The sequence below is a fragment of the Vespa mandarinia genome, chromosome 10 (assembly GCF_050613455.1).
Source record: "Vespa mandarinia isolate Hongniang chromosome 10, ASM5061345v1, whole genome shotgun sequence".
Lineage (NCBI taxonomy): Eukaryota > Metazoa > Arthropoda > Insecta > Hymenoptera > Vespidae > Vespa > Vespa mandarinia.
This window is the reverse complement of record NC_140819.1, coordinates 4,038,582-4,053,063: the sequence shown is the minus strand read 5'-3', so window position 1 is coordinate 4,053,063 and position 14,482 is coordinate 4,038,582. Positions and strand designations below refer to the sequence as shown.

Genomic DNA, 14,482 nt, shown 5'->3' with positions numbered 1-14,482 from the left:
ATCGATTAATTAAACTGTCGTTAATTGTATCAACCGCTTTACTGCCATTCTTAAAAAAATACTTATGAGGGAGATACTATAACGTGCTCTGAGTTTCTCTTGACTGACTTTCACGACATCGCCTAAAATCATCACCCATATCATCCATATTAATATTGCGTCAATGGTCGGATTATCACGGAGCATGTTGCAACATCTCCCTACGAAATTTCAATAATATTAAGCTGATTATTTAACTGTATCGAATATTTCACTTGAAATGTGTGTCAGACTGTTTCCTACTAATATTCTACAAATAAATGATGTGTTTTTTAAGTTCAAAGAATAAGTTTGAAAAGTATCAAGCCAGATAAATTCGAATGTTCATTTACTATTTTTTTTTCTTTTTTTTTTTTTTTCTTTTTTTTTCTTTTTTTTTTCTTTTTTTTTTATACGTACGTTATAAGATTGAAGTCGCAATGTCATTAAGCGTAATTTGAGAATTATTCTTTTGGTTAGTAATGCATTGTTTAATAATATCATCAGGAAAGAGAAAGATGTAATCTGTGAGGGGAAAAAAGAAAATAGAAAAAAAGAAAAAAAAAAAGAAAAGATAAACAAAAAAGGTGCGATCGGCATTACACACTGCCGTTATTTATTATTTGTCGTTTGAATTTACCGCCAAATTATGTATTCTGCGTCTTTGTGACGTTATGCGCGTCCCCTTTTGAAACGTGCTCGTCGTCGTTCTACGTTCGTCTCTTAATTATTTTGAAGAGTTTATTAATTCTCTCTTCTATAAATTTCAATGTGTGCACTTGGCAGTTTCGTAATTGCACAAAAGAGAGATAAGATTTGAGATGAAAGATTTATGTATAGGTTCATGAACCTGACAACTGCACTTTCGTCCAATAATCCGTAAGATCTATCTCTCATCAATTTTTGGGGGGAAAATATACATAATTATAAAATAAATCGTTTTAAAACCACCGAAGATATAAGAATGCTTATGATAAATAATAATAATAATAATAATAATAATAATAATAATAATAATAATAATAATAATAATAATAATAATAATAATAATAAAATAATAATAATAATAATAATAATAATAATAATAATAATGATAATGATAATGATAATAATTTTGTATTATTTAGTAACTATTATTTTTAATTCTCATTGGCTAATACTTTATTATGTAATACATGGATGTAATCGTAGGAGAGAACGTAAGGACTTACTCGATACACATTTTACCCGATTGTCATAGATAAAGATTTTTTCACAAGAAAAAAACAGAAAGAAAGAGAGAGAGAGAAAGAGAGAGGGATAGAGAGATTCTTGCGAAAATAAAATGCAAATCGTATTACCTTGCTTCAACAGATTATTACATTCTTTTTGTTACAAGACGGTTGTAGTTACTATTACCATTTCAGTGTTCCGATAAACATATTTATCCATGACATGACGAGGGCGAAAAAACTGTGCATCAAATTTAAGAAAGATTCATTGGACTTTATATATATATAACATTTATTGAATATTATTAAAAAAATCCCAAAGAGATGTACACTGTACAGGACGAATCAATAAAATTTTGTTCTCTCGAAATTCTGACTGCATTGGTAGAGCAAAATAAATGAATTTTGCAAGTAGAAGTTTAACATTTTGTTTTATTTATTTTCTCCTACTTTTTCATTTTATTTTTCAGATACTATTTGTATAAATTTTAATTAATTTTATATCTTTTGCTCTTGTACAAAATCGAGAACATCATTATGTTAATTTATTTCTTATCAGAAATTAATTATAATAAAGGAATGAACTCAAGATATTTCATTTTATAATATATACTTCGCTTTTTGTTATATGTGAATTGTATATATGTATTCTTATGCGTCCGTTATAAATGACTCAATCATTGAAAAATCAATTATAAATGATACGATCAAATACAAAAAAAAAAAAAAAAAAAAGGAAAAGAAAAAAAGAGTCATTCCAAAAGTTTTCCTACTACGTACGTGGGGTAAACGATTCTAAATTTATAAAAAGAAAAAAGAACTAGTATACTATATGAATAGTATTTACCACCAATAATTAATTATATTTAGAAGTAAGTTTAATGAGAGATTGATATATTGTATTTCAATCATACTTATATACAAGCAGTTTTAGAATTAGTAAACGTAATTTCTTTTTTAAAAGATATAATCGCCGTTTCATGTGACATAAGCCTTATCATATAAATATATATTAGGATGGTTGTACAATTTACATTATATTACTATATTCAATATTAAAACATTATATATTATTCTCATTAGTATTAAAGAGATATCTTGATCCTTTGTCAAATATTGTATTCTGTTATTTTAGCATACCAAATTTCCGTGATATCCATTTTTTCAATATCCCAAGACCTATGCATTTTGTATATAGATTTTGATCGTGACAGTAATAGAATTTTGTTATTTATATTTAAATCATGTGTGACATATGATATATATGGAATTGATTATGAAAATTTTAATGGATTATCATTAAAAAGCACATTTTTATGTTTTCTTTCTTTCTTTCTTTTTCTTTTTGTTTTTTTTTTTTCAAATATTCATATAATTTTATACAAATTGTAATAATGTACCAATGTACACAAATAAATAATAATGTAAATTATAATAAACGAATTTTCCGAAATAATCTGAATTCGAGAGAAAAGACTTCAGAAAATATTTAAAAATTGTTATATAACGAAATTTTCTATAAAATAGTAAGATGATTATTTTGTTTTCTTTTTTTTTTATTTTTTTTTTAATAACGCGTTATTTAGAAAAAAGATTTAATATGAAATTAAATATTCTATGCATAAGAAAGAATATATGAGAGATATATTATATATAATTAATATTACATTATTATACATTTTTAATAATTATATTGAATTAGAGATTTTTTTTTAATTTCATATGAAATTAGATTAAATGATAGATGAAAGAATATGTCATCAGGATTTCATCTCTTCATTTATTCTAATATACACGTTCATTTATTAAATCTAATGAATACTACATTACCAGGAGTATTGCTACTTGTTTAAATTTGCTTGATTAAACTCATTCGACAGTCCATCATCTTCTATCTCAAATATCGTTATTTCTTCTGATATTGATGATCCAATTTGAATTTTGTTATCTTCAATAACTTGCATTTCAAGATAACTATTCTCATTTTTAACGCGTTTATTATCTGCATTTGGATTATGAATTTTCGTATGTTTCATCATATCTCCTTTTTGAGCAAATGCACGACCACATATTGGACAGGGATAAGGCCGCTCTCCAGTATGAGTCCTTTTATGTACAATTAATGATTGTAGACGCTTAAATTTCCTGTCACAAAATGGACATTCATGTGGATAGTCATTTGTATGAAGAGCCAAATAATGCTGCTTCATGATTGCTTCTGTTCGAAAACCTTTGCCACATACAGAGCACGTATATGGTCTTTCTCCAGTATGAAGAAATTGATGTACCTTTAATTGACTTCCTGTACTAAAACATTTTCCACAGACAGTACACACATACGCTTTCTTTTCACCACTGTGTTTTGCAAGATGATATTTCAACATAAGAAGAGATTTTACTTTTTTTCTACAAATACTACATCTGATACCTTCTTTGACTAAACGTGGCTCTCCATTTTCAATAACAAAGTGTGTTTTTCTATGTTGACCCATATTTCCACGTCTATTATAACTTGCCCCACATATATCACAAACATATGGTCTAATGCCAGAGTGTGAACACATGTGTTGCTTTAATAATGATTTGACACGAAAACTTTTTGGACAATGTGCACAATAAAATTTGTTCTCTTCTCTATGTGTTTCATTATGTCTACATAATTCAGAATTGGTATTATACATTTTATTACAAGTTTTGCAACTATACTTAATTTTATTATCTATTTTTTTCTTAATAATATTATGATGTATATCATTTGATGAATTATCAATATTTAAGTATTTATTTTTATTTTCAATCTTTATTTCATCTAATTGATGTAACATATTTGTCCTTTCAGGAATATTTTTCAGAGGTAAATTATATGAATGCCTAAAAAAATTATAACATAATATTATAATATAATAATATAAAATAATTCTAAAAATATTATTAAAAAATATTGTTAAAAATGTTACTCTGTATAATGTGCAGAATTATTTTTAACTTCTCTTTCATCTTTAATATCGGATTTATTTTTGTGTGTTGGAGCATATGCATGATAACTTTTTTCTAAATTTTGATAATTATCATGATCTGAATGAGCATTATCACGTATAGGTCCTGCTCCTGAAAACTAAGAGTTAGGATTAAATTATAATATTTTTAGAAAATCCAAAATTTTTGTTTTTTAATTCTTTCTTTTATTATTATTATTACCAGCGATCCTTCAGATAGTGTAGCTGAAAATAAGTTATCTTCAGCTTGTTCAACCTCTTCTTTTTCATTTCTATGCATTAATAACTTAGAATTTGCATCGAGAAATTGTTGGATAAGATCATAACATAATGTGACTTTATGTGCGCATAAGTGACAAATCTCTTGAGGTAAACCATCATATTTATGTACTTCTAACTAAAAAAATATTAAGTTTGAAGTATCCAAAAATATCTTGGTACATAAATAAAATTCTACAAACAAATGATCTTGCATTTGCTTACTTGAAGTGGTAAAATTGTATTAATTTTATTATCTATATTATCATCATAAATAGAACGAAGCATATTACTTGATGTAGGCAATGCACAAAGGCGACATAATTCTTCTACTTCTTCTTGTAGAGTATTGTCATTCTGTGATTCTGTGGCTATAGATATTGTGCTATCTTCAACATTATTCACAATATCATTTATCTACAATGTATAAACAATATTGAATTAAACTTAAAACATTATTAGAGTAATATTTCTATTGATTTGTAATATTTCTTTGTAATATTTCTATACGATTGTTTTTATATACCAGTGACACAGGACATAAAGATTTGTTATCTTCCACTGACAGATTTATATTCGACTGTTTAATTTCTTCTGCAATATTTGTAACATTATCCTTTAAACTTGTCATAGGATTTTCTTTTTTCGAAATATTTGTGTCAATTGAAGCATTAGTTTGCCGTGATATACATTCTTTCAAATTATTCTTAAATATTGTGGGTATAGGTACTTCAGTTTTAATAAATGCAGTCTTACATTCAGGATCCATAAACCAATGATCTTCAAAATGTTCACCACAGAGTACATATCTCTTAAGAGAAGACTTATTTTTATGAATTAATTCTGGTATACCACATGCTTCTGCCCAAACGCGAGCACTATTCAATATACGATTTCATTGTAATATATATATATAAAAATAAAATAAGAGAAAAGTAATGTCATTGAATTAAGAGGTTAGGTAATAAGCTTACTATTCTTGTTTTGTAGGAAATGTGAAGAACTGTATTTGAGGTACATCCCGTGTACTATTAAAACACATTTTGGCGGCACATCTTTTTTCTACCATTTTTAATTATTTAGATAAATAAGTGAAGAATGTAGATAAACTATGTTATCACAATAATATATATTTGCTTCGTTTTAGTATCTTGTAAGAACTTGTGATTATGTTACTATTTATCGACCGAGTTCGTAATACACGTAATTTTTTTAATAATTCAAATAAACATTTTTCATAACATATTCATTTAGACAATATGGTTAACATCGTAAATATACAGCTCTTATTAAAATCACTTTCTGGAGAAGTAAGAATAATCTGTTGAGTATATAATTATATCTAATTGACGTTATAAACAGAACCTCATATTTAATAATAATGATATTATCAAAATTGTATATTATTAAAACATTAAAAAATATTAATTTATCATAACGTTATATATATTTAATGCGTCCAAAACAAATTTCCGCCCGAGTTCTCTCATATGATTTTGACAATTGTCGAATAGGTTATCTTTCGTATTTCGACCAATACACAAATCTCAGTTCCCTTAATTTATATCATTTTTTTTTATAATTATTTAAACAATATATAATGTATATGAAGTATAATAAATTAATATTTAAACAATAATTTATTTGTTTAAACATTACATACTTCGTAACATATGTTAAAAATATAAAACAATTTTAATTTAATAATTCGATAAATTGAAATCTCGAACTTATTAAATCCGGAAATGTTTCATGGTCAACATTTTGATTTTAATATCTGTATCTTTTTATTTTCCTATTTATTTTACAATTGTAATTTTTAATCATAAGTATTAATGAAATAATTATTATAATCCGATAGAAATTTAAACTTGGGAACAACAAACGTCACAATATGTAACATGAACAGAATATACGATGATGATATTGTAAAGAAACGAATTATCTAACGTTAAATTCAAAAATTACATTCAAGAGAAAATTCAAATGCAAAATTACTTTTATAATGCTATATAACTAGAATATTTCTTATTATTATCGTATATATAAATATTTATTTAAATCAATAATAGTTTATAATGAAATCTACTTATAGATGATCTTGAATGCAAGATCCATTTCTCTTTCGTTCCTATTACTTATAAAATCATTGATTTATTATCTAAATTTAATTATCTAACTTTTTATTGAATAAAATGAATTAATACTTGAATATTCGCAAATATAATAAACAATTCCTGTAATTAAATTATTCTGTTTAAGCAGTCATTTAGTTTGATGACATTATTCGCGATAGAACGCATACCATAGAAAAAATGATACACGAGATATATTTTATAGCGAAAATAATAATGTCTATTTAATTCTTACTACATGGAGATTACTATGTATGTGGAGATCCACAAGCTAAAATAACATATAAATTAATGACATTTAATGAACCAACTTTCGAGCCGGTCATAGTCGATCGAGGATTCATCAATGGCGACTTTGCCCTAACCTATCCGATAAAGCTTTTTTATTAATTATCTTAGAAATATCTTTAAAAAATTCTACGAAATTATCTTTATACATTGAATTGACGTAATTTGTACGTCCTACAAGGTACATATATGTATGTTATAATCATTCCTTCATTAACATACGATATTATATTATCGATAAATCTAAAGATGGACATTTAAAAGTTAAATAGGGTAATAGGAAATATGAAAAAAATATTGTGTTAATTCATAAGAAAATATATAACTAACGTTTTATAACTAATGGCACTAATTTATCAATTCATCCAATATATCCAATATATAAACCCAAATATACGTTCCAGTATATAAACCCAATATATATCCAATATATATTTTAATTATCTTAATTATTAGATAGTAGATAATTGACCAATTTGTACTTTCGTTTTTAAACTAATCTTAAAAATAAGTTAAGCATAGAATTAGAAGCGTAAAAAATAAAGAATTAAAATTCCAACATGTATTATGCATCAAGCATCATAATTATACTCTTATAAATTAATATGCAATTAGGAAATTAAAAAAAAAAAATAAGCATTTACTAATATACTTTACGAATTTTGTAAATAATGTATAATATGAAATTATTCAGAATTAATTGTATATAATTATATTATTTAGTATAGCTCCGCTTTAACTTTATATTATTTTTTATCAATATCAATTTACTCATCAAATATCTGAAAAATTACCCACGTTCTTATCATTTGAAGATAATTGCTTACGGAAACTCGATTATTAATAAAAATCAAATAAATTTTCTAAAATAAAACAATAACTAAAGAGAAGTAAATTCGATGATGGATAACCTAAAGATTATACATATTTTTATACTATTTTCTGTAATAATAAATTTCTTATAATATTAAATTAATTGTGATAAAATTAGAATGAAAATGTTCGCTAATAAAATACGTAATTAAATCGATATTAATCAAAGTTTTCGTAGGTTTGTACTCGCTGAAATACTATAAAAGAATGAAGATCTCTTTCCAATCCTTGAGAGAGTTCAATCGCTCGATTGTTTTTGTTTTGCTTTTGACTGGAGAACTTCCTGGAAATATATTCATATACTGCGTGTACCTATATTACCTATCTCTCTCTATTAAGCCTCGCGCTATATTAATAAAAAAAGATAAACATACCTGTACGTATACGAAGAAAAAGTACGCATACAAAACAGGCGTGTTATTATAGCTCATAGAATTCTTGGAAATCTGAAAAATATGAGATCATATTAAATAGGATAAGATGAAAAGTGTATATACGTATAGATAAGCGTGTATGGAATAGATATGTGTATGTATATGTGTGTGTACATATATGAGTATATATGAAAATTGAATGTAATAAAAGATATCGATCGATAACAATATAAACACAAAATTATTGATTAGGATGTAATTTAAAAGCGAGAGGACTAACGATGTTATGAAAATAAAGCTAGGAAATAAAAGAAAACACACAACATAATAGTTCCTTGAGATGATCTATGAGAGGTCGATTTCATTCTCGAGAATACCTTTCGAACGTAACGACGTGCCGACTTGCGAACGCGGCCTCTTAAGAATTATGCTTTGAGCTATCCATTGACATATTGAAAGAGGGTATACGTTAGAAAATATATGCTAATTACCTGTAATTATGCCGAACGACGAAACACCGTTTACACTTGTTATCTCGCCCAAGACGGCAAAGAGACCACCAGTAAGGAAGCAAAATCGCGGGTATGTACATTGTGAGTCAATTCAAATATTAATTTCTTCAATTAAAAATAATTAAAATATATAATATAAATATATAGGAATGTAAAAAGTATGTCACACGTAATTAATTCGAATTTTAAATATAGACAACAATTTTCTAATGAAATAATTACATTTTTTAAAGATATAGAAACATAAAATATATATACGTATGTATCACGCGTACGTAAATTATTTTTGTTTCTATATTACGCGTGAATTAATGAGTAATTAATAAAATGAATAATTTGAAGGATCTATGCATATATTTGCGTGTATATTTCTACGTATATGAATAAAAAAAATTAATAAAAAAAATTATAAAAAGAAATTATACTTTGTCGAATTTTTATCTATAAATATCGAATATTAGGTTATTTATAATCGAAGTAATGTGTATCATGATTCGATAAAAATCGGGTATTATCGGAAATGTTCGACTTTCGAGAAAAAGAAAAAGAAGCTGAAATAATATATGTACATTTATAAAGCGATATAATACATAATATATGCATAGCGAAGTAAATTGAATGTACATAGCGGTCGAAATAAAAAAGCTATCACAGAAACGTTGACATATATCTTCGAACACGAAAATTTATATAAATACTTATATAAATTATTATCTATAAAACTTATATAAAATTCAAGAAATGGATTTGTAATAAACTTTTGTAATAAACTGGATTTTCTTAGACATATATATATATATCTATTTATATATATATAAATTTTTTGAAAAGTCCAAGCTTCTGTTCACATTATAGATTTGTAGATTATGCTTTTTTTTTCCTTTTTCAATTATTAAGGAAATATTTAAAAAGGAAATTTACTTATTGGATGTATTGTTACATAATCTTTTACACGATGAGCATCCTTTAAACTCAGAATCGATGAAGAATGATGCGTTAATACCGATTCTACTTTAATGTTTTGCTATTCTAGTTCATATTTATTGAAATAAGATATAATTGTTGATATGTTCTTGTTTAATAATGTATAGTTTGTTACATTTTAGATTGGGTTGGATACCTCCAATTAAGGCATAGCCAGTGATATTGATAAGACTCGACTGGTCTTATTGGTGAGTGCAAATGCTTTGAAGTGACTATCTACAGATTTCTTTCGAACTATCCACGAAGATATTAATGAATTAGGAAAGGGAAATGGAAAGGTAGGAATTTAAATAAAAACCAATGCTACGGTGCGAATGACTGCATATAATATTTTAAACAATTATTCTAGATTAATTGTTATAAATTAATTATTCTAGTTTCTCTCGAATGGAACCCTTGAGTAAGGCTCTCGAGTGTAGGTCCTTGAGTGGGGCCTTGGGCGGGGCCTTGGGCGGGTACTTTTTTTCGGAAGGGAAGAATCGAACTCTTTTCGTTCTAACGTACGCGTGCGTTTTTTGACATTTTTCGAAATTATTCAGATTTCTTTCTCGTCGAGGGATCGATTTATCATCGATGGATGGAGTTCTCGTTAATGAATTGATTAATTGTCGATGAAGCATTCATTTCATCAGACGATCCAATAACGAAAATTTGGTATATTGTCGAAGATCCGATGTAACATGAAAGGGCTCACGTTCATTAGGTTCATCATCATGGTTTTGGGATTGGTTTTATCCACGTAAGTATTTCTTTTTTCCACACTAGATGTGAAGAGATATCCATTTTTACGTATGGTTACGATAAAAAGAATACTCGTACATTTGTTTGTGTGCACATGCGTGAGTGTTTACGGGCGTGAAATTAAGTCCTACCGAGGACTGCCTCTTGTTAGTTAAGAAGTCTGAAGCTCTCGAAGCAAAAAGGTATTTAGGTATGTGAATTTTAGAGTAGAGTCACCGTTAAACCATGGATCTCCATATGCAGCAACCTTTACGTGGTGAGATCTGGGTCGATATTACTTGCAATATATAAAATTTTAAACTTAGATGATATATAAGTATATGTTATACTGCAAGTACTACCGAGCGAATGGCTGCATGTCTTTATGCATTTCTAAAATGTTTTCTTTTCATATCTTACTTAGACATTAAAGTATTCACATTTTACATTGTTAATCATACCTTTGTATTATATGTATAATTCGATACTATTATTTAATTCAATGATTATTACTCTATAATTTTATTATATATTAGTTACTTATAAACACTTACAAATGTAATGTTTCAATTCGATCTAATTTACAGAATTGTCAGAAAAGTTTGTACGTAATATTATTAAAAACATCTGAAAATTTATGAAGTTTTGAAATCAGTAAAAACAAGAGAGAAGAATATAGAGTTGTTTTAATTGCATTAATGGTAGACTAAATAGCTGAATTTAAAAACTTTTTATTTATTTAATATCAATCTCATATTGATTATGTTATTTAGATTGTACGTTAATTAATTGATCATAGATAATGTGTGATACAAAGATATTTTTTTATATGTTATTTAAATAAATATTGACTATATCAATAGTAAAAAATGTTTTTTTTATGATTAATTTTATCAAGTAAGATTTCTATGGTGCAAATTATTTCAACGATAACGAACTTAATGGTTTTTTTCATTTATGATATAATGATATGATTATTAATGAATATACGTACATATATAGGATTTTATTAAAAGGAAACATTTTCTCCTCTTCTATTAAAGATTTTATTATAATTTTCTTAAATAATAAATTTTGAATGTATTAAAATTATCGATCTGTGAGCATTCTTTGGGATCATTATTTTTCTGAGATTTGGATTGATATTACTTGCGATATATCAAAATTTATATTTAGATAATATAACGCAATTATTATTAGACGAATGGCTACATATTTCAATACGTTTCTAAAATTTTTTCTTTCTATTTCTAATTAAACATTAAATTAGTTACATTTTGTATTGCTAATCATGCTTTAATAGATAAATTGATTATACGTAGTTACATTTTAAATTAATTTCTTAGCAATTTTAAATTAATTTCTTACTGATATATCCTAATTTCTGTATTATTTTCATTTATCATATATTTATAGTCTTCTCATTTTGCGGTTGTAGTTCATGTTTTGTCCATACTTGTCGCTGAAGTCACAAACGTTTTGAACGAAAGATGTTGAACAACCTTAAGGTCTCATACACCCATCGATGTAAAACGTAGTACTTAAATTGTAAGGAAATCAACCAATCAAAGTCGACTCTACCTCTCTACATTTTTCAACGTAAGATATAAGTTATAGCCGTGAAAATTTTCGTAAAGATAAAATTCTTACGATCAATTAATCACATGCCTTTCAATATTTAAACACGATGTTTGACATTTTATGAATGTGACGTGTTAGCAATATACAGATTGATTTTGAAGTTTTATATTTATCCATTGGGATTGAAATTATTAATAACATTGTGTTTTAATAAAACAACGCGTAGTTTTTTGGTGATGAATACTATTGGTGGAATCTCATGGATTACAATAATAAATGTTTGCTGCGCTTAAGTACTATGATTTGTATCGATGTGCGTATGTGAAAGCTATAAAAGAGTCTCAACAAATTTTAATTCAGTCTGCAGGGTAATAGATGGCGCAATGATACGTAAATGCGATAGTATGTTTATATAATTTGTATGTACACATGTGGACAATGATACTGATCAGACGACCAATCACGTATCGGATTTATTTCTTTCTTCTTTTCTTTCTCCCACCATAATCTATGCACTGATCCAATCCAGTTCTTTTCAAAAAGTGTGAGAGATTGTTCGTGGCGGTATATATCTCTAATATATTTAATACGAACAGCGTAATATTTCGTGTAATTAGATCACTCTTATTGGCAGAATGAATAAATTTACTCGATCCTTCGAATCTTTATTGTCATTGTCGTCAAAAATCTTAAAAGTTCGTAGAACGAAACGAAGGGTTAGATTTCCAACATGTCGTCAATTTTTCGCGCGCAATTCATATCCTTCTTTACTCGATAACAATTCACAAAACGAGGAACTCGATCTAAACACATTATTATTTTAATAATCATATCGTATCATACGGCACGAAATTATAAATCATTATTTGAAAATTTATAATTCCTTTAGTGAAAATGCATTAGAGTTTAGTATTAATATATTTATTGTTGTATATATGTGAGAAATAAATGATTCTTCATAAATTCAAGTGTTTCTAACAGAGGTTATTACATTTTGACGGAAAAAAAATGAATATCAAAATATATTGAAGATTTAAGAAGACCAAGAAGAATTTGAATAAGATGAAAATTTACTTCGTCCTACTATCAACTTATTTAACATCTTTTGGTAAATAATTTTGATTAATATTCTACTTTACCGATGCTATTGTTAGTGATATAGTACGATTATCGATGCAATCCTGTAACGTCAGTCGATAACATAGAATGTAACTTAATTGACTAAAGTTAATAGTAAAGATATTTTTATCTGATTATATTTTTCATTGGTCATTTGGACATTATAAAATAATGTTGTATATACATTTATGTATCTATAATACTGATCATACGGATATGCATGGATGGACATATTTAACATTAAAAGAAAATTTTATATATAATTAATAAATAAAATTTGACAAGCTTCGAGAAGATGCCACCTGATTTCGCTCTCAGCACTGCTCGAGTACGTCTTCGAACATAGGTGTCATGAGTTTATATATGGAAAGTGTATCTTCTAATATTTCTACCTCTGTGTCAGCAAGAATAATTCTATACAATATAATATTTTTCATTATAGAACTTAAAAGATATAGAATTATTATTAATCACTTATATAATATATTTCAATACAATGTTTAAAAATAATGATATAAATTTGAACGTACATTTTTATATTAATATTTTATAATATAACCAGTTTGTTCTATTTTGATATACGTAATTGAAACGATAAGCAAATTACGAAATTTTTAAGAATAATTTAATCTTCCGAGTTTTCTTTTAGTTATTAATATTCGCGAAAGTAGTTTATTAAACAAAAAAAAAAGAAAAAAAAATGTGTGTGTGTATGTATATGTTTGTGTAATAATATCGCCGAAATTTTCACATAAATACGTATATCTTTGATTTAATATTTTCGAGGAAAATATATTTCAATATTTTAATGTATAAATTCTTACACTGACATATATATATATATATATATATATATATATTTTACGATTATTCACGATCATAGAGCGTAGAAATCTCTTTTTTTCTCTTTCTATTTGTATATATATTTATTTCTTTGCGATCGCTAGACATTATATCTATTACTACAATTATTATTATTATAATTATTATTATTATTATGTGTCGCTAGACATATTACAACGATTTGAAGGGTGAAAGATTTTCTTTTTTTTCAAGCTGACGTATCTACAAAGGCAACTTGGTTACCATCGTATGGTAATGACGATTCGTTTGAAAATACGCGTAATGCACGAGTACTCGATGGAATTCTATTTGAAGGGAGACTTCTCGCGCATCTCGTAGAATTTTAACATAATTCCAATTGAAAGATCCGTCGTCGTCGTCGTCGTTGTCGTCGTCGTCGTCGTCGTTGTCGTCGTCGTTGTCGTCGTCGTTGTCGTCGACGTTGTCGTCGTCGTTGTCGTCGTCGTTGTCGTCGTCGTTGGTTTGAGAGCGCTCGTGCGATGTGATTAAAGTTAACGTCGTTGATAAACGGAAGAGGTTGAAACGGTTTAGAAGACTCGCGGAATTCTC

At 26.6% G+C, this 14,482-nt stretch overlaps 1 protein-coding gene and 1 long non-coding RNA gene across 5 annotated transcripts; one reads left to right on the top strand and one right to left on the bottom strand.

Moving 5' to 3' along the window:
- Positions 1-1,019: 1,019 nt before the first annotated feature.
- On the bottom strand, positions 1,020-8,727 carry LOC118446303 (uncharacterized). 4 transcript variants are annotated; one of them, XM_035876804.2, is made up of 6 exons: positions 8,645-8,727; positions 8,154-8,225; positions 4,709-4,900; positions 4,428-4,622; positions 4,187-4,344; positions 1,020-4,100 (listed from the first exon to the last, which is right to left on the bottom strand). In XM_035876804.2, the coding sequence occupies exons 2-6, from the start codon at positions 8,208-8,210 to the stop codon at positions 3,071-3,073; spliced, it is 1,632 nt and encodes a 543-aa protein (XP_035732697.1). In that variant the 5' UTR covers positions 8,211-8,225; positions 8,645-8,727; the 3' UTR covers positions 1,020-3,070. The 4 variants fall into 4 exon arrangements, with proteins under 4 accessions (XP_035732697.1, XP_085516078.1, XP_085516079.1 ...); XM_085659952.1 differs by lacking the exon at positions 8,645-8,727 and adding an exon at positions 8,475-8,585; XM_085659953.1 differs by lacking the exons at positions 8,154-8,225; positions 8,645-8,727 and adding exons at positions 5,240-5,361; positions 5,458-7,327.
- On the top strand, positions 8,502-11,030 carry LOC118446313 (uncharacterized). The gene is made up of 3 exons (XR_014982671.1): positions 8,502-8,735; positions 9,772-9,927; positions 10,027-11,030. It is a non-coding gene; the product is annotated as an uncharacterized LOC118446313 (long non-coding RNA).
- The last annotated feature ends 3,452 nt before the right edge of the window (positions 11,031-14,482 follow it).